The 21,018-nt window shown below is 49.5% G+C and overlaps 1 protein-coding gene across 1 annotated transcript; it reads right to left on the reverse strand.

The window, feature by feature from the left end:
- Nucleotides 1-6,201: 6,201 nt before the first annotated feature.
- Nucleotides 6,202-20,776, reverse strand: LOC131560193 (olfactory receptor 14J1-like; the record flags this gene model as incomplete). Its single annotated transcript, XM_058808860.1, has 2 exons — nucleotides 6,202-6,345; nucleotides 20,315-20,776. Coding segments are annotated over 2 exons (606 nt in total), but the record flags the coding sequence as incomplete, so codon positions are not given.
- Nucleotides 20,777-21,018: the final 242 nt, after the last annotated feature.

The raw sequence follows: 21,018 nt of genomic DNA on the forward strand, positions 1-21,018 counted from the left end.
TTGCTGGAGCTGCACCTTGGAACCTGTTAATGGAAAAAGGACAGTGACAAGTCGGGAGAAGCTGCTTTGAGCCAAGCCTGGGCCATTCCCTGCAGACTGTCCCACAGGGACTCACCCAGCCTTGCTCCTGCTCTGGGAAAACCTTCACACAGGTTCCTGCCTGAGCTCCTGCTGTGCTGACTGAGTGTGCCAGGAGCAGCCAGGGCTGTTTTTTGGGGGCTCTCGAGGAGCCATCCCTGCCCCACTGCTGTGGGTTTGTGGCCATGTGGCGGAGGGACAAGGCTGGGTATTCAGGATTTGTCAGGGGAATGACTCCTAATGGAGATAGGCTTGGTAGCATCTGCACTCCCAAGACGAAATAATGGCAGGAGTTTCTTTTAGAAATTGTTTTCCTACACACGCCACATTCCTGGGTCTCTGAGATCAGAAATCCCCAGCATTTCTGCTGCGCTCATAGGTTGCCACTGAGAGATGGAAGAGGCAAAGGATTCCCTGTGGCTCAGGGAAGGTGAGGGGCTGGATGGGCCTGTTCCCACCTGCATTTGGCTGCAATCAGAGCACAATAACACTCCTGGGTCTCCCTGGGATAAACCAGACCCTGCCCAGAGCAGAGGGATCCCTGAATGTCTCACCCTGGCACAAGGTCTCTGAGCAAGGTCTCAGCACCCCCTTGTGGCAAGGACACTCACGGCTCCCTTGGCAAACAGCAGCATTTCCTCAGCTCTGGCAGCTCTGCCCTTCCCCGTGGGACATTCAGGGAACTCCCAGAGGCTCTGGCACAGATTTGCATCCAGGAGGGCAGCTCAGACCTTGGAAGGGCACAGCAAGGAGATCCCTGGCTGTGCCCATGATGGGATCTCAGGGAGGGGGCTCAGCCCTTTCCCATGGACTGCTTTGCCCACAGCCCCACAGGTGCCAGGGAAGCTTGGACACCCCATTCCCATGGACAGCCCTGCCTGGCAGGAATGCCAAGGGCAGTGCCTGACTCAGCTGCTGCAAATGCCAGAGCCTCCCTGAGAGCAGCAGATAACAGTGACAATATCAGGGCAGTGCAGAACCAAGAGAAGATGTTGTGGTGCTGTGCCTGAGAGGGCAGAGCAGAGACAGCCGGGCACTCAGGACAGTGTTCCCGTGCCCAGCTGTGCCCGGCACCTCCCACACACCAACAGTGCCCTCATTCTGCCCCCAGCACCGCTCTCTTCAGCCCCCTCTCCTTCCCTGAGCATCTCCCTGGGCCTGGACATTGCCTCCTGAGAGGAGCCTTGTCCCTGCCAGTGCTCACAGAGCCCATCCCAGCCTGTGTGCCCTGGCTGGGGCCCTACAGTAATCAGCCTGTGTGCAGGGCCCTGGCTGGGGCAGACTCTGTATGCAGCTGGGCAAGGGCAGCTCAGGAGAGCCCTGCTGGGCCCTGCAGAGGTAACGCAGCTGTTGTCCAGGGCTGAGGAGTTGCTGAGGGCCCTTTGGGAGGCCGCCAGCAGAGAGACTGACCACCCAAAGTTACAGATCTGGAGTCCCTGTAAATGTTCAAACATTCCTTGAATGATCCAGTGTGTGCATTTCAACTCAATATGTTTTGGGATTCTGGGATTACAATTTCTGTTCTGCTTCTCTCATCCCTCTGTTGTCTATAATCAAGAGAGAAAAAAAATAAACAACCCTTGCAACAATGTTAGAACAGTTAAGTAAAAAAAAAGATATTTATTGGAAACTTCCAGGTGTCCCCGTGGGGATGTAGCACATCCTGGCCCCTGATTTCAGCAATTTATTAAGGTTGATTAATTAGGATATTTAACAGGAACATCCAATAGGAGTTTCAGTGTCCCCAGTTACACACCCCTGGCTCAATCCATTGGAGTCAGTCCAAGGGCTTCTTTGCCTTCACTTTTTGTTGTGACTGCTCACATTCTGGTTAACAAACAAAAAGTTCTTGTAGGTTCTCTTCCTGATAATAAGACTAAAGAGTATTTCAGGAATGTATTTAGACAGTCAGCTTATTGTTCTAAAATCTAAGAGAAAGCTAAGGAAACATACTAGAGTTAATAAGGATTGAAGTTATGTAAGTATATAATTGTAGTTTAATAGAGTTAATTAGGAGTTTAATAGAGTTAAGTAAGGATTATGGTATTATAAATATATAATAGAAATTTACAGAGCTATGAATAAATAAAAATTTATAAAATGCAAAAATCTTTTTGTCATTACCCCAACGTTCCCATCCTTGTCCCAGAAAGAAATTGAAATCACTCTCAGAAAAGCTCCTGATAATTACAGCAAACCCAGCCTTACCTTCTTTTGGGAAATGAGCTCCAGAGCTGTGCCCAGGCTGGTCTGGAGCTGGGAGCAGCTCCTGCCCTGCTCAGGGTGGCTCCTTCTCAGGAGCACCTCTCAGCAGCAGCCCCTGCCCTGCTCAGGGTGGCTCCTTCCCCCCACAGCTTCTCCCCAGTGCCAGGAGCAGCTCCCCGGGCTGGCTGAGAGCTGTCCCTGGCAGGCAGCAGAGTCCCTGCCCCAGCACAGCGCCCTGGGCTGCAGGACCCTGCTCTGCAGGACAGCCCTGGGCACCCCTGGCTGCAGCCCCGGCTGCTCAGCCCTGCAGCAGAGCCTGGCAACAGGAGCTGCCTTGGGCTGTGCCTGGGCTGGGGCAGCAGGGAAAGCCAGCCCTGCCCTAGGGCCACAGCCCTGCCTTGGAGCAGCTCTGAGAGTCCTCCTGAAAGGTCCTCAAAGCTGTGGGATGTGCCAGCTCCAGGAGATCCCTGCAGGAACTGCAGTTTCTCTTCCCACAGCCAGGGAATGACTGTTTCAAACCTGTGATGCTTCCTGCTGTAGGGAGCCCTGATTGAGCTCTGCTCTGTGCTCCCAGCCCAGGCTGAGTTTAACCCCTCTGTGCCTCTGTGCTGTGCCCGGGGTGGCTGCAGGCAGTGCCCCAGCCCTGCTGGGCTGTGCACAGGAGCTGCTCCTGGGCAGAGCTGTCTCTCTGCAGCGCTGCCCTTGCCAGGAGCTGCTTCTGTGCCAAGAGCCTCTCTGTAGCTTTTTCAAAGGACTTTGGGTTTTGTTTTTGCCTTGGAGTCTCTGAGAGGTTTGTGCAATCATGGCCTCTAATTACCTGCTGTAATGAGTCCCTGGAGAGGCTTTGTCAGTAACAGCACTCAGTGGGGCTCATTAATACTTCAGGATACTTCAGGTTTTTTTAAGGTACTTGGTGTTTCTCTTTTGATACAGACTCTGTGAGAGGTTTGGCAATCATGGCCCCAATTATCTGCTTTAACGAGTCCCTTGAGAGCTTTGTACTGACACTCAGTAGTGCTCATTGATACTTTGAGATACTCAAGTTTTTTAAGGTACTTTGGATTTTCCTTTCTACACTGAGTCTCTGAGAGGATTTAATGCCATCCTGGCCTCCAATTCTCTCCTCCAAGGAGTCCATGAGGAGTCCGTGTTGGGGATGGACCTCAGAAGGACACATTCATGCCTCAAGACACTTTGGGTTTTTTGTCCAACTTTGACTCCTGGAAAGGTTTGTGCAATCTCCTCTCAAACCCTGAGGTTCCAGGGCTCAGCTCCAAATGCACCATGGGGCTCATTATGATCAAGCACATCCTGACAAACCATGGTTTTGCTTTGATTTCCCTCTACTGTAGTGCAGTTCACTAGGAAGTTCTTTTTCTATTGTTACAGAGAAATATTTCAAATAGCTTCTAATAAATCCACATTCCAGTTTTAAGGGTGTATGGTTCTCTTTAGAGAAGAAATGATAGCAGCATTCTTTGACTGATAGAACCAGGGGCTTTCCTAAGGAGGTCTGGCCTGCTCTGAGAAGCTGTGCCTTGAGATCTGACCCAGTGTGGAGAGCCTTGCTCGACATTTCCAAACCAGTCCTGTCTCTCCTCACTCACCTGGGGTCAGCTTAGCTTGGAGAACTGGCTGCACTCAGCCAAAGAGGGGTTTTTCTTCTTTTATTTTAGTAATCTAAAACTCCTAAGCTCCCTGTTGAAAACAGACACCCTCCTCAAGTGTGTGCCAAGCCCAAGCTGCGACCAAGACCACTCCAGACCTGCCCTGGGCCAGCTGTGAGGATGTGTGGAGGCCCAGGGGCCCACCATCAGAGTCTCAATCCCCCAGACATGGAGGACTGGTTCCAGATAAGAGGAATAGGCTTTGAAGTTAGGGTGAGACTCTTTCTTCTCCCATTGATCTTTGCAGACAGATGATTTATGTCACGTTATGTTACCCCATTGGCCCATTGGCCTAATTACCCTAGTTCAACTCCTATTGCCCATGTTTGTTTGGCCCTAGAATGTTCTCTTCTCTTTCTGTCCCTCCATTGGCCCTAGTTTGCTGCATTCCTCCACCCTTGTTTCCCTATTGGTTGACCTGACCTCTGACCCCTCCTCTGCACCATTTTCGCCATTTCCATTGGACCCTGACCCTTAGCTCCATCCTCACTACCCCATATAAGACTCTGTTCCCCCAGCCTACGCCTTGTCTTCGTCCCTGGACCTTGTTCAGCTGTGTAGCCTGTTCCTGTACCAATAAACCCAGTTTGCAGGAGATCATATGAGGACCCATCCTGCCTATTCTCTCGGCTTTCTAAGGTAGCAGTGAGCTTTGGGCTCATGAGTGCTGGATGCTCCAAGGGCCTCAGTAGAGCCATGATGTAGAGCTACACATGGCGCCCAAACAGGGATCAGATTCATTGAGGTCCCCGTGAGCATCCTGCCAGCCAGATGTCACTGGAAGCTGTTCCCCTTTCAGGTCAGCCACAACACTGAATTGAGACTCAAGTTTTATTGAATCTCACTGAAGAAGAAGTTGACAATCCCCTCAACATCGATGGGACCAACTTCACTGACAGCCCCACAAGCCCCACTTTGGCTGGAGATTGTGCCTGTGAGACTGAGAGTGAGTGACTGAGTGGCAGAGAGCTCACAGGGATTTGGGCTTTTGATTTTCTGTTCCTATGGATGGGCATTTCCTCTTCCATTGGGGGCAGCTATGGGAAATAATCAGTCCCAAGCTGCAAAGGATGTTTTTGTTTTGAAGAGTTTTAAATTTAGAAGGGAGTTTATTTTCTGAGGGGAGTTTAAAAGGTATTGTTCATGGTTATTTGAGGAGCTTCCTGATATCTCTGTTGATTCTATCAGTTATTGCTTTGGGATGCTGTTGGGGAAAAGCTCTATATTTTACAAACACAAGGGGTTTTAAATGTTGGGAAATTTTATCTGTTGTTTCATTCAATCTATAGGATAATTTAACGAGCTAATGGGTCAGCCCCTTTGTCCTGGTTTATTCAACCTGCCCCCCACATTCCCTGAGAACAGGACGAGAGATGGAGTCTGCCCTTTGGTACAGACAAGCCATCTGTTGTCTGCCATCCCCCCTCCTTTTCTGTCCTCTTTTCAGGCTGGTAGTGGCCATGCTGCCCTGAGATATTCCCTTGCCCACATTCCTTCATTCCATGATCCTAATCCCCCTTCCTATAAATCACAAGATGGCAATGCTCCTGTTAGAGAGACCTCCATTTCAGATTCCCTCCCATCTTCATCCCCATTTCCTGCCTTTGCTCCGGGTACCTCCCCTGTGATGGGTCCCACCTTGATGTTGAGTTCCTACCCCGGAACTGGACATGGGGCCAAACAGAAGGAAGCCATTTTTGCTACCATAGGCCTTCAACACTGGGTGTTGGTGGTCGTCCAAAAGCCCTGTGCCTCTGCCAGCAGACCTGCTTGCTCTACAGAGGAAGAGAGCAATAGCTTATCCAAGAGTGAGGATGAGCCCAAGGATTCTTGGCAGAGGATACGGAGAAAAGCCGCAAAGAGGGGAACTGGGAGGTGGTAGCCAAGATTCAGGTGGCACCTGTGCAGTATAAGCAGGGGCCAAAACCTCAATGGGAATCTATTCCCACAGAGAAATGAAGTATATAGTAAAGGCTGCAAAAGATTATCGGAGGGGTTCTCCCTATTTTAACAATTTGCTGGACATGACATTTACCACCCACGTGATGGTACTGTATGATTTAAAACAGTGTATGAAAATTATATTGTCACCTGATGAGTTTATTTGTGAAAAGGACTTTGGATAAATAAACTTGATGAGTTATTAAAAGGTTATGTTAAGGAAAAAGGGCAAAAACACCTCACAATGGACCACATTACTGGGGAAGGAGACTATACTAGACCGCAATATCAGGCTGAAGTCCTCCCCCAGTCAATACTGGAAGATCTCAAAGGTGCTGCATGGTCCACCCTCCTCCAAACACCTGATGCTTATACACCCAACACTGACTTCACTGACATTCCCCAAGGCCTGGATGAGAGCTATATCAAGTTTGTCGATCACCTTATGAAAGTTCTGGAAAAACAGATTGACAATCAAAAGGTCTGGGATAATTTTATTAGCAAATTAGCTTCCTGTAATGCCAGTATTGACTGCTGAAATGTTCTGCACACCCTCCCCCTTGACCCTGAGCCAGCCATCGCTCAGATGGTTGATGCTTGCATTTGCTAAGCGGTCTGAGACTGTGACTCCAGCCTAGCCAAGGCCACCAGCCAGGGTGCAATTGAAGTGCTGGTTGCAGCAAACGTTCTTCCCCACGATACAAAATATAATAAAGGTAGTGGAAACTATTATAACTGCGAGAAAACTGGACATGTAGCAAAAGACTGTAAATACAAGAATAACAACCGTTCTCATTTTTCACCAAGCCCTCAGTCCCACAGCCATTGGCCAAATTGTTCCTGAAGCTAACAGCACTACTAGCCCTTGGGAAACTCACAGCAGAGCACAAAATGACACCAAATATGAAGTTCTTCCATTCCACCCTTTCATTGGTAATAGATGGAAGGGTGGGATACAATTGGTTACAATATAAAGATGTATTCTATTCCCATCCTCAAGAGCAGTTTAAACCAGGAGGGGCATTGTTTTATTCCTTATCTCCTGTTAATGGGCCCTTCAATGCCATTCTGCATGACTGAGAGATAACTCCCTCCAGGAGCCATTTCTGTTTAATGGACCCACCCCATGACTCACAGAATGATATCAGCTCATTGTGAGATGCTCTGCCCAGGAGGGAGGAGGTAGGCATCCCCATCTGGATATAATCTGGGGTTTGGGACAGAACAAGCTGCCTTTCCATTGGATTTCCCAGAGGAACAGCTGCCTTTGTCACTGGATCTTCAGAGGAAGACTACCCTTCTACAGGATCACAGCTCCAACAGAACCACACCTGCCACTCCAGGAGGACTGCAGCCACCATTCCAACTGGACTGCTACCAACATCCTGACCAACAGGACATCAGGTTGTATTCTGACTCTGTCAGTGGTTTTTCTATTGTATTATTGCATGTATTTTGTTTTTGTTTTTTTCCTAATAAATTGTATTTCTGACTTGGAGTCTCTCACTGGTTTTGCTTTCAAACCAGAACATAAATTTTGGCACCCAATGAGAGGCAGGAGGTACTGAGAAAAGTCAGAATTACAATTTTGTATTGTAGAAGCCACCTATTTGCTATGATGCTCAACATGCTTATCTGGGTCTTATACCTAGCTCTCTGTATTTTTCTGCACATGGTGAATTATCTGCCAATTTTAATGCTTCTGTGTAAACCAGGGTATGGTTTACACAGCAAGAAAAATTGCTTTATTGGTCTGTTATGTCTATTGCATGATAACCTCTGGGGCAATGAACATAATTTGGAATATGTCCTCAATATTGGTTGCTTGTCATAATCTAGGCTGCTATGTCTGGGGCCTCACCAATTACACCCCGCTACTGGGGGAAGGGGTAAAGAATTTCTTTTTCAAGCCTCTCAGGCTTGACACGGCAGTTTTTGAAAATGCCAAGTTCTCTCTGGATGACAAGGACAGCATAGTGTTGTTAGTTCTGTTTTGTCTTTTCTAAGCCTGCAACATGATTAGGAAAAAAACACTACATGGTGTGGTGCAGCATTTTCTCGAGGAAGAGGAAAAGAGAAGCAAAACAACAGCATCTGTGTGCGCACAGAATGCCACAAAGGAGGAAAGAACCAAATGCCAAACAACAGCATCTCTGTCTTGGCAGACTGTCACAGCTGAAGAAGAAACCAAAAGCAAAGCAACAGTGTCTGTGTCTACACGGACTGTCACAGAGGAGGAAGAAACCAAAAGTGCCATCAGCATTGCCACACACACCATCACCAAACCAGAACAACCTGAACCAGTAGCAGTTGCCCCCATTCAGAAGAAGAGATCAAAGAGCAAATCAGTCCGCATAGTGACTGATGAGGATGCAGCCGGACCCTTGCACCCAGTGGAAGAGACAGAGCCAGAAAACATCACTCGCTTTCTATCCCTGGGTGAGCTGTGAGACCTGCAGAGGGAATTCACCTGCCAGACGGATGAGTCCATCCTGACCTGGCTGCTCCCATCTGGGATTCTGCAGCCAATGACACCATTCTGGATGGAAGTGAGGCCGGGCAACTGGGATTGCTGTCCCGGGATGGGTTCATTGACCAAGGGATAGGGAGAACCCAAGAAACTCTCAGCCTCTGATGGTGACTGCTGATGAGTGTGAGGGACAGATGCCTTTGGAGAGAAGATTTCTAGGTGCACCATGGAAAACGGAGTACAATGGAACAAGGTATCTGATGCCCGAGGGAATTGGCTGTGCTGGAGATTAGAGGCAGCCCCTAGGAGGCCAAGGCAAGCCAGACCTGTGGTCAGGGAGGAATCCTTGGATAGACAGAATTTGGGGGGCCAAAGCCCACTTTTGTCTACGGGCATCAGGACAAGAAGGACCATTCTTTTCCATAGGAAGGAAAGTACAGAGTCCCAGTGTTTTAAAGGCAGATGAGAGCTGGCCCTCAGAAAACCAAGAGAACCTGGACAGGCCTGACAGCTTTTGTCTGGGAGATCTCCTTGGATATAAGGAATTTCAGAGGCTGATTCTTAATTTAAGCCATGGTTGCCTGGAGTTGAAAGACCTTTTTTTCCATGAGAAGAAAAGCACAGGCCCCCAGTGTTTTGAAAGCAGATGGGAGGTGGCCCCCAGGAGGCCAAAGCCAGAACATAGTGGGTTGTGTGAGGTCACAGGTAGGGCTATGACATCACAGAGTTTGTTGTGTGAGGTCATCAAGCAGCTACACCATCATAGAGGGGATTCTGTGACATCACAGAGCAGGCTGTGACATCATGGCATGGCTGGATGACATCATAGAGCAGGCTGTGAGGTCAAACTGTGTGCTGTGCCATTACAGAGTAGCAGTATGACATCACAGAGAGGGTTTTGTGACATCATTGAGGGGGTTGTGACATCACACAGCTGGGTGTGACATCATAGGGTAGGATGAGGGGCCACAGAGAAGATCCTGCCATCATAGAGGGTGGCTCTGTGACATCAGAGAGTGGGTTGTGACATCACTGGGTGGCTGTGTAATATCATGGGATGGGCTGTGACATCACATAGTGACTTTCTGACACCACAGAGTCTTCAGTAAAGTCACAGTGCAGGTGCATGACATTCCAGGGTGACATCCCAGAGCTGGCTCTGTGACATCACTAGGGTGGTGTGATGTCCAAGAGTGGCCTGTGACATCACAGATCACCGTGTGACATTGCAAAAGGGCTGTCTGAGATCACAGGGGGCTGTGTAACATCACAGGGGCTGTGTGACATCACAGGGGCTGTGTGAGGTCACTGGGGAGGTCACTCTGCCCTGGCCCCCCAGAGCAGTCCAGCACCGCTCGTGCACAGCAGGGTCCCCTGTCCCCCCAGGTCCCCCCGCCCCCGGCCCCGCAGCCTCCCCCAGAGGATGTTCCATGAGATCGACCCCAGAGCCTGACACGGGGACAGGGGGACGGGGCCCTGGGGGTGGCACAGGGGAACAGGGACCCCCTGGCAGCGTCCCCGTGTCCCCCAGGGCCAGAGCCTGGGCCACGGCTCCTTCATCCTGTTACGAACGAGGGCTTGAGAGCGCTGAAAAAATCCCCAGCAAGGAATCAGCAACAATCAGATTTAATATTAAGGGACAGAAGCACAAAATTCCTTGGCAAGAGTCACTCTGCTCTCTGCTCCTGACTGGACACTTCAGGCACACCAAGGAAACAAAGCAACAACAAAACCAAACCAAATCCAGGCAATCATACCAGAAATCAGCCAAGAACTCTTCCTGGCTATGTGTGAGACACAAGGACAGTGAGGGTAAAGATAAAAGGCATACGGCCCAAAAGCTTAACAGAGCTCAAACTTAACAGGACTTAACTTATACCTTAACTTTTACTGATACCTTCAACTCCCCAATTTAGCAAAAGAACAGCACTTAACACTATTTAACCTAACTTAAAACCTAGGAGTTAGAAATTTAGCAGAGGAATTACGCTTAACAATCCTTAACTTAGCTAATAATTTAAATTTAACAACTTAGAAAAAGAACAACGCTTAGCAGCATTTAACTTCGTTTAGACCTCGTGACTTAAACTTACTTACTGATAACTGGATATCTAATTGACTCAGCTATCCAAGGCAATCAAGCCCCCCAGAGAGCAGCATTTCTACCACATCTCCCTAGCACAGGCACTCCTGTGTGCACACAGACACAAAGAGTCAGTGCAAGGCACCTGTGAGAAATTCCGCTGAGGGCAGGAAATGCTCACTGTGGATCCTTTGGCATCCCCCCAGGGGGCGAAGAGTTGAGCCTGGAGGAGTGGGGGGATCGGCCTAGGCTCCGTCGTTGTTCAGGATCCCCGAGTGCAGCAAACATGAGAGTTCTCATCTGGGAGAGGCCCCACTAAGAGGGAGTGGCTGGCCCAGGAGAGCTCCAAGGGCTCCTTTTGGAGCGCTGTTTGCAGGGCCCTACGAGACGGGCCCCAGCCCCAGCAATGGTTCATCCTGGCTGCACTTGGCATCAACAGCTTTCTTTGGCAGGGTGAGAACAGGGATCTTGTGCTACTGAGGGAACAAAAACAGTTCCCAGGGCTGCTCCTAAAGGAACCAGGAGCTGGTTGGGCAGAAGCAGTGCCTGAAGCAGACAGCGTTTGTGATGAGCAGCAGAGGAGCTGAGCCCAGGGGCTGTTGGCCAAGGCTGAGCCCCAAGGAGCATTTTTCAGCTGGCAGGGTGGCTTGAGAAGGGGAGGACGGAATGCAGCAGCACAGGGCCCATGGAACCAAGGGACCATTGTGACACTGTGGGGCCCTGTGAGACTGCTGAGACTCATGGAGTCATGAGAGCTGTCACAGACATCTTTTGTTAAAAATCCTTTCATTAGGATTTTTGCCCTTTCTGAGAAGCTGTGGCCTCAGCAACAAAATGTAAACAATGTTTATCTGCTGCTGTGGAATGTAACAGGTGCATCTGTGACTGGTCTTCTGTGAATGTTTGGATTTACTTACCTCTCACGGCAGAACTGTTCTTGCTTTCTACCTGGACACAGAACTTCGTTATTACATTCCTTTTCTATTCTTAGTTTAGCTAGCATTCTGAGAACTTTCCTTCTATTTCTTTTTAGTATAGTTATAATGTAATATATATCATAAAATAATAAATCAAGCCTTCTCAACATGAGGTCAAAATTCTCGTCTCTCTCTTCACCCTGCAACCCTTGCAAGCCCAGCAACAGAGAGCACTGTGACATTGCTGGACCTCATGGAACCAAGGGGACCATACTGACACTGTGTGGCTCCATGGAATGTAGGGATCATTGTGACATTGTGAGGCCCCATCAAACCAAAGGTCCGTTGTGACATTGCCATGGCTCATGGAACCACGGAGAGACCATTAAGAGACTTCACAGCCTCATGGAACCAAGGGGCCATTGTGGCACTGAGGGGCACCATGAAACCAAGGAGACCATTCTGACATTGAGGGGACTCATGGAATCACGGAGACCCTTTGACACTATGAGGCCCCATGGAATAAACAAAGCATTGTGACACTGTAAGGCCTTATGGAACCAGTGAGACCATTGTGACCCTGGGGGTCCCCACAGAACCAAGAGGACCATTGTGATTCTGTGGGGCCTTGTGAAACCAAGAGGCATTTGTGACACTGCAGGGCTGCATGGAGCCAAAGCTCCAGGGTGATGCAGAGGAGCCTCGTGTCATCAATGGTCCATTGTGACACTGTGGAGCCAAAGGGGACCATTGTGACACTGCAAACCCCCAGGGTCCAAAATCCATTGTGACATTGCAGAGCACATGGAACAGAGGAGTCCCGTGACACTGTGGGGCCTGGGGAACAACAGAGACACTGCAAGACCTCATGGAACCAAGGTGTCATTGTAACACTATAGGGCACCATAAAACTAAGGGAGGATGGAACAAGTCGGGCTGGTTCGGTCTCCTGGGCCCCCTTACTGGTCCAGCTGACCTTGGCATGTTGAGGGTCTCTTCTCATCTGCTACTGAAAATGTGCTTTCCTTGCTATGGAAAGAACTGTCCTTCTCCTCCAGGTGCCCATGGCCAGAATTGGGATTTCACCTCCAACATTGCCTTACTGTTATAGACTGAAGAAGATTGTTGGCTCAAAACATTTCATGTATGGGGGATGAAAGGGCAGGTCAAGCACTGCCCTGCCCTGGAACCCCAATCCCCCTGGAGCCTCTATCCCAGCCCAGCAGTGTCTGCCAGTCCCTGGCACAGCACAGGCAATGCTCCACAGCCACCTCTGCAGCCCCAGCCCAGCTCCTGAGGGACCAAATGAGCCCAAGTCCCACCTGGGGGAAGGGCCCAGGAAGACCAAGGGGAATTGAAGGCTGACCACAAGGCAAGCACACATCTTGACCCTACCTCCTCTTGGAATTTCCATCTGAACAGTGCTGGAATTCAGGAGTTGGTAGCTGTATGTGTGCCTCTCTGTATCTTTTTTGTGTTTTTGTGCTTCTGTGTCTTCTTCTTCTGTTTCTGTGCTCCTGCAAATTTTGATTAACATTAAACAGGCTTAGAGTTTGTGAGGTTGAAAGTGCTAAGTCAGTGCTTTGAGAAGTGTTTTTCTTGGTTGAATGTCTGTCGTAGTTTGAACATGAGAAGAATTATACAAAGTAATACAAAACTTTTTGTGTAACTGACAATCTGTTAAACCACTAAGATACTGAACATGCCTCTGTTAAACACATATGTTAAAAACAAAGAAACCCAGGAACCTCCTCTTTCTTTTCCAGTCAACAAAGAAGTAGCGGGCCCCAGCTCCAGCCCCCATTTCAACCAAACCAAACCAAACCAAACCAAACCAAACCAAACCAAACCAAACCAAACCAAACCAAACCAAACCAAGCAACCCTGCCATGGGCCGAGCCCCTTCCCCCTTGCCCAGGCCATCCCCTGTCCCCATCGGCCCCATTCTAACCAAACCAAACCCCAACAACTACCAAACAGAAAATAAAAGAGGCCACAAAACCCCAACTAGAACAGAGCTAGCCACAGCTATTAAAATCTTAGCATCAAGTCCCCTCTCCCCAACACAACTGAAACCAAAAACCCCTACAACCTATAACCCATAAGAAATAACCCTACAAATAAAATTAAACACAAAAACCCCAAAAACCAGCTATAAAACCAATCCTAACACAACTCCACCATTACTTCCACCACAAGTTACTGGTGGGTCAGGTGTTAACCCTTTCCATATTTCAATCCTCTTCAAAGTAAAAGAAAAAATACAAACATATTAAAAAAAATTTTAAACCATCAAGATCAGTAAAGAAGAAAATAAATCCCAATTAAAAAAGAAGAAAAAATACCTTAATCTTAAAACTGAAATCCTCTTATAAACCATAAAAAACCCTCTTTTTCTTTATAACACATAAAACTATAAAAAATATTCAAATTATTATTGAACAAAAACGTCCACATTAAGAGAAAAAAAAATAAACTGTAATTCCATGAAAAGTTTAAACAGAAATAAAAAGTATTCCAGTACCCTCAAGAGAAGATCTCTATTCCCAGAGATAAAGATATTTTAAAAGTAAATAATAAAAACATTTACCTTTGAACAACTCATCTTTAAAACAATACCTCATTAGTCGACATGGCCCACCAACAAGATGCAAACAATCTTGTAGCTATAAAAACAACTTCACAATAACAAATTTCCCCAGACAGCTGTTAGCCATGACAAAATTAAGAACCACAAAAAATATTTTTTCCTCTTGTAAAAACATTTCCATAACCATAGAAAGAAAACTTCTCTCCCAAAGCAAATAAAAAAATCTATTCTAGAAAGAGTAAACTAACTAGAAATTTTAAGTTTACTTAAGTTTACATTGTCAGTAAAATAAAAGTTGTAAAGAAAAAAAGGTGTTCCAAAAAGTTTATTTTAATTCTTATTACCTTTTTCCTTTTTAACTTATTTTTAATAAAATTTTCTTTAAACCTTTAAAAAATTTTTAAGCCTACTTTACCTTTCTCATAATCCTGTCTCACAACAAAATAAATACATAAATAACTGACACTAAAACCCACCACACTCATCAATCCATTAATTAATATCAAGATTAGAAAAATCTTAAATTAACAGACCAAAACCACTACAATGTCATAACAAACCATTTGCTAAAGTTTCTCTGATTTTCTAAAGTTCCCAGTATAGGCTTTTTTGTTGTTTGGAGCTCCTGAGAATCTCTTGTTGGTATTTCTCCAGCAGTCCAAATCAGAGTACACAAACAATTGTAATTCCTTCTAAATGTCTCCTTGAGAGAGCTGTTTGAGGTTTGGGTATCAGGGCTTGTCTGTCCTGCTTGGCCCAGCCCAGGCAGGGCTTTCCCAGCCACATTCCACACTCCATTTCCCAGCTGGAGCCGCTGGTGCCTCTGAGTTGTGCTGCCCCAGCCCCAGGGACGCTCTCCTTGTCTGCCCATTCCCCCACGGTCTCTGGGCAGGGATGGCCTCAGTGGGGGCTGCTGACATCCTGAGCACCTTGGAGGCTGCTGCTGAATTTTGCTGCTGCAGAGGCTTGTTCAGCCTTCAGCTCTTGAGTGCAGGAATTCAGTGTCCCAGGGCTCATTAACATTCAGAACACTTTAACGAGCCAAGCCTCTGGGAATAATTTGATTTCAGTTTTCAAATCATATGTAGTTAAGTAGATCTCAGTAGTGTATTCAAAGTGAATATATGATATTTAAAAAGCCAGCGAGAAAAGATTTTTTATGTGCCTTTTACTTTGTTTTAAACCTGTTAATTTATTGATATGTGCAGTCTCCAACTGACACTGAATCCAAGTACCTCCTCATGCAGTTTGAATGGATATGAAAGTCAAGACCCTTCATGGCTGACAATCAATCAGACTCTGTCCCTACCCCCACCCCACCATTTCCCCCATCTAAGCCCTGGCACTCAGAGCAGCCTTGTGAAAATCTGAGCTCCCTCCAGCCCAGGCTGCACCTGCAGCTTTCAGCTCTCGCTCCAACTCCCACCTGCTTTCCTTGGAGAAGGAGCTGCCCGAGACACAGAGGGATGTTCATTTCTTGTCAGCCAACAAAGCCAAGGGAAGGCACAGCTCCATCAAATGCAAAAGCCATTCCTCTGCTGGATATTAAATCCACTTTCCACAGCAGACAGTCTCAGAGCAATGGAAAACACCTTCTCTGCCCAGCACAGATCCCAAGGTCCCCCAAACCCTCCCTGCCCTGATTCTGCCCAGATTTGCTCTTTGCACACACGAGTCACATGCTGTAGTCAGGAGCTCTCTCCATGCCCAGAGGGAGGAAAAGAGAGAAAGGGAATGCAGAGCTCTCCTGTGCAGAGCCAAGGTCCAAGTCCCCCTGCAGTGGGAACCATAACTCATCAGGTTTGTGTCCTTTGGGCTCAGGGTCTGGTGACACTCAGAGGCACAGAAAGGTTTCTTGCAAACAAACACAAGTTGAACATTTGAACAGTTTAATAACCATCACAGCTCTCCCCTCAGCTCTCTGGGATGTTCCAGCATCATCTGACATGTCCACCATCCCCCAGGGATTTGCATACAGGAACAGTTTTAGACACAAACATAAGAAAAGCTAATTCTAGGACAGATATAAATGTTATTAGGATGTTGACTAATGAGATATTTATTTGAATTTCAGAAATACTGAGCAACATCCTGAAGTTCAAAGCATGATCCCAGTCAGTTGAGAGGTACGTGAATGACCAGAAAGCATCTGGAGGAGGAAATCTAGGAGAAATGGAAGGAAAATAGATCCAGCTGGTCTAGTGAAGAGATGTCCTTTGATGTGGCCATTTATCCAGGAGACCTGGAAACATCTGAAGGAAGGGGGTCATGAAATATTAGATTGAATGTGGATGGCAAAAGTAGAGGAGAAGATCAGTATTTCTTCTCCTGCCTTCAGTAAAAGGATCCAGTAGATCCAGGAAATTCCTGTTCCTGGCAGGAAACTTTGCCATTTCTTAAAAAACTTAAATGACACAGAAAATAAAAAAGTGCTTGTATAATATGAAACCAACTGTACTAAAACCTGTGCCCCTTTCCAGGCAGATATCAGCTGTGTGCCCATGAACAGGCAGTGCCACTTGTGCCCTGAGGTGCCCAGCTGGAATTGGATCTCTCAGAGAGCACCTGAGGGACAGCAGAGTACCTTGCAAGCTGCAGATCCCTGACAGTCCCACTGGGCTCCTGTCCCATCAACATCTTCTCTGCTCCAGGCTGAAAGAGACCCCAGCCTGGTGCCGGGATCATCAGAGAACTGAGGTGTGTGCTAGATTTCAATGCCCTCCCCATCCCACAGCAGCCCTGCATTTCCCTCCGGCAGCCTTGGTCTCCAGCACAGCCATGGAGGCTCTTTGGGCTCTGGACTGTTCCTGTAGCCCCCAAGGGCAGATGAGCTCTGCCTTTGGCACAGTCAGGCCTGGCCAGCGCAGGCCATGCTCAGCAATTGCTTGTGTGTGCCTGGCCTTGCTGTCAGCCCCGGCAGCAGCTGTGTGGCCCCTTTGTGGCCTTGTGCTGGCCCAGCCATGGTGGCCCAGCCCCTGTGCAGGCCCAGCCCAGGCCAGGAGCATTGCGGCTGGGAACGGCCCCTGTGCCGTGGTGCCCACAGCAGCCTTGGGGCTCTGTGCCCTATGGTGTCCCTGCTGGGCAGCCTCTGCCAGCTCCTGCAGAGCCCATGGCAACTGTGGGGCTGCGCTGACAGCCCTGCCCCGGGCTCTGCCGGCCTCTGGGCCAGCAGAGAGGCCGGCCAGGGCTGGTCATGGCTGGGAACAGGCCCTGAGCCCTGCAGGAGGATGGAGCTGGGTCACAGCCAAACTCAGCCCATGCCAAAGCTGGGCTCAGCAGCCAGGGCTGCCAAGGGCTGGGCACAGAGGCTGGTGCTGACAAATGTCCTGGGCCCCCTCCCTGCTCTGTCCATGCCACCAAGGGCACAGAGTGGCCTCCTCTGTGGGCCACTTGCCTGTTTGCAATGCCTTGCACAGAAGCTGGCCCGGCCTTACAAGTCCGGGCCTGAGTCCTGCCCCTGCACACTCAGCCAGGCTGCGATGGACACTGATGGTTTCTGGGCTGGGCTTTTGGAGCCCAGCCCAGCTCTCTGCAAGCTCTGCCAGCTGCCCTGAGCTCTGGGCAGCACCAAGGGCCTCTCCCCAGCCCAGCCCAGCCGGCTCTGGCCCCACAGCTCTGCTCAGGCCAGGCTGCTCTGGGCACTGCCCCACGGCCTCAGCCCCTGGCAAGGGCACAGCAGCAGCTGCAGCTGCCACAGGACTCAGCCCCAGCCATGGGGGAAGGTGGTTGGCCAAGGCCAAAGGAGGCTCCCTGGCTGCCCTGCTCCCCTCTGCCTGAGGTGCTGAGAGCTCTGCAGCCTCTGCTGCCATCCCATCTGCCCAGGGCAGCACAAGAGCCCTGGCCTTGGGGCCCTCAAGAGCTGCTCCTGCTCCAGGCGCAGGGCCCATCCCAGAGCTGGGGCAGCCACAAAGCTGTGCCTATTTCTGTTCCTTGCTGCTCTGATGGGGATGGATCCTCAGCCACTTGGATATTGATGATGAATTTTAATACAGTAGAGGCCTCTCCTTTCTTGAAATCTTCCGTTCAGGAATTCAGTATAAAAGGCTCATAAAAATTTCTTCCAAAACATCTCAACAAGAACTACCCCAAGGAATTATCTAAATATTCAATACTACTGTGGATAATGAGACACATTTAAGAAGTATATTCAAAGCGAATACACTACATTGAGAACAATGCAGTGAGAACAGTTTTTTCCTTTTTTCTTTCCCTATTTTAAAAGTGATATCAGCAATGTCCAATTGATATTGACTCCCAGAACCTCCTAATGCAGTCTGAAAAGATATGAAAATCAAGAACCTTCATGGCTGACAATCAAAAACACTTTGTCCCTACCCCCTCCCTAGCATTTCCCTCATCACACCCCTGTCATTCTTATGGATCAGGAATGGTGTGGCCAGCAGGAGCAGGGCAGTGATTCTTTCCCTGGGCTCAGCACTGGCTGGGCACCACCTCAAGTGCTGTGTCAAGTTCCAGGCCCCCCAATTTAGGAACGACATGGAAGGGCTGGAGCATGTCCAGAGAAGGGCAACAAGGCTGGTGAGGGGTCTGGAACACAAGTCCTGTGAGGAGTGGCTGAGGCAGCTTCTAGGGTTGTTTATCCTGGAGAAGAGGAGGCTCAGAGGAAACAAGGCAGGTATCATGGTACAGGTTGGACTTGATGATCTCCAAGGTGTTTTCGAACCTTGCTGATTCTGGGATTCTCTGAAACCACCCTTGGAGCAGTGGCAGGAGGAGCCTTGGGCCTCCTGTTCAGAAGCTCCAGCAGCCCAGGTCCCTCAGCTGCCAGCCCCAAAGCCCATCCTGTCCTGCAGAGCCTCTGCAGCTCCTCCTCACTGCCTAGAACAGGGAGACCCAGAGCAAGACACAGCAGCCCAGATGTGCCCCCATGGCCTGGAGTGCCTCTGGCAAGGGAGCAGCAGGAGGAACTGCAGGAGCCTGCAGACAATTCCTGCAGCACTTGTAGGATGATCCTGCTTCCCAAGGGACGTTCCCATGCTGCCAAGTCAGGAACTGCAATGGGGAGTGGGGCCAGAGAGGAAAGGGCAAACAGGGATGGGCTGTTTGCAGGGCAGGGAACGGGGCTGGGCAACAGGAAGAAATCTGGACAAAGAAAGACTAAGGAAAGCAAAGGTGGCACAAAGGAAATGCTGAGGGCAGTTTGGGAGTGGCTGCAAGGCAGCCTTGGCTCTGACCAACAGCATCTGCAGTGGGACAGGAAATTCCCAGCTGATGGGAACAAATTTCTGGCTGACTGCAGAGGCCAGGACAAAGCAGAGTGGTTTCCCTGGTGTCCCCCAGCCCTTGCTGGCCCCAGGGGCTGATGGCATTTGTGCTCCGTCTGGTTCATGTCCCCACACCAACAGCGTGGGGGTGCTCCTCCTGCTGTATGCAATGCAAACAGGGGCTGCTGAGCCAGTGCTGCCGTGTCTGTGCCTGCAAGAATGGGGCACCTGTGTGAGCTGGGGGAGAGGCCAGGGCTGCAGAGGGGGGATGTTGTTGGCAGCTCCATGAGGATGCTCTGGGATGCTGCCCTGGGCTGTGCAGCGCACTGGGGATGGATCAGCCCCTGCTCTGCTGCTCCTTCCCCTCTGCCCCAGGGCCCTTGCAGAGCCCCAGCCATGCTGTTTGCCCCCAGCCTGCCCACAGCCAGCCTGGGGCTGCTCATGGGGGTTTTCTGTGCTGAGCATTGGCCTGGGTGTGTTCTTGAGAGAGCCTGGGCAAGGAGCCTGGAGCCCCCAGGCCCTGGCCTGAGGCGTCAGTGCTGCCCCAGCAGTGCCCATGGCCTGTCCCTACTTCAGCCCCGGCACTGTCACCCCCAGGACTGTGCCCGGCCCCGAGAGCACTCAGGCCCTGCAGCAACACCAGGGCCACCAGGGCAGCAGGGCAAGGCCATGGCAGCAGCACTGACAACACCAAGTGCTGCTGCTGCTGGGCACAGCTGCTGGGCCAGCCCTGATCTGCCCCCAGCTCTGCACACAGACATTGCTGCTGCAGCTCCAGAGAAGGCAACTACAGGGCATCTCTGCAGAAAAATCTGCTGGGAGATCCTTTGATTCATTTAAAGTCACCAAGAGTACAGCCCCTCCTTGAAATAATCTATGGGCACAGGGATGGTGGAGTGAAACAAAATGAGAAATGGCACATATAAGGGCATATTTGGTGGACATTATGAAAAAAGTAAAACAAAGGAAAAAATCCCCACAGCTGAACCAACAAGAAATATCAAAGACGGCTTTTATTACAAGTGATTTACAGAAATTGGTCAGCACTTTAATGTTTCCAAAACCATCCACTCATCATTCTCCACACTGTATCCTTGAGCTCCCGGTTCCTCAGGCTGTAGATGAGGGGGTTCAGGGCTGGAGGCACAACTGAGTACAGAACTGACAGGGCCAGATCCAGGGATGGGGAGGTCATGGAGGGGGGCTTCAGGTGAGCAAATATGGCAGTGCTGAGTAACAGGGAGACCACAGCCAGGTGAGGGAGGCAGGTGGAAAAGGCTTTGTGCTGTCCCTGTTTAGAGGGGATCCTCAGCACGGCCCTGAAGATCTGCACATAAGAGAAAACAATGAACACGAAACAACCAAGTGCTAAACAGGCACTGACAGCAATGAGCCCAAGTTCCCTGAGGTTGGAGTGTGAACAGGAGAGCTTGAGGATCTGTGGGATTTCACAGAAGAACTGTCCCAGGTCATTACCGTAGCACAGGGGAAGTGACAATGTATTAGCTGTGTGCAGCAGTGAATAGAGAAAGGCACTGGCCCAGGCAGCTGCTGCCATGTGGGCACAAGCTCTGCTGCCCAGGAGGGTCCCATAGTGCAGGGGTTTGCAGATGGACACGTAGCGGTCATAGCACATGATAGTCAGAAGGGAAAACTCTGCTGCAATGAAACATCCAAAAAAAAATAGCTGAGCAGCACATCCTGTGTAGGAGATGTTCCTGGTGTCCCAAAGGGAATTGTGCATGGCTTTGGGGACAGTGGTGCCGATGGAGCCCAGGTCGCTGAGGGCCAGGTTGAGCAGGAAGAAGAACATGGGCGTGTGCAGGTGGTGGCTGCAGGCTA

This window comes from Ammospiza caudacuta, chromosome 7 (genome assembly GCF_027887145.1).
Source record: "Ammospiza caudacuta isolate bAmmCau1 chromosome 7, bAmmCau1.pri, whole genome shotgun sequence".
Classification (NCBI taxonomy): Eukaryota; Metazoa; Chordata; class Aves; order Passeriformes; family Passerellidae; genus Ammospiza; species Ammospiza caudacuta.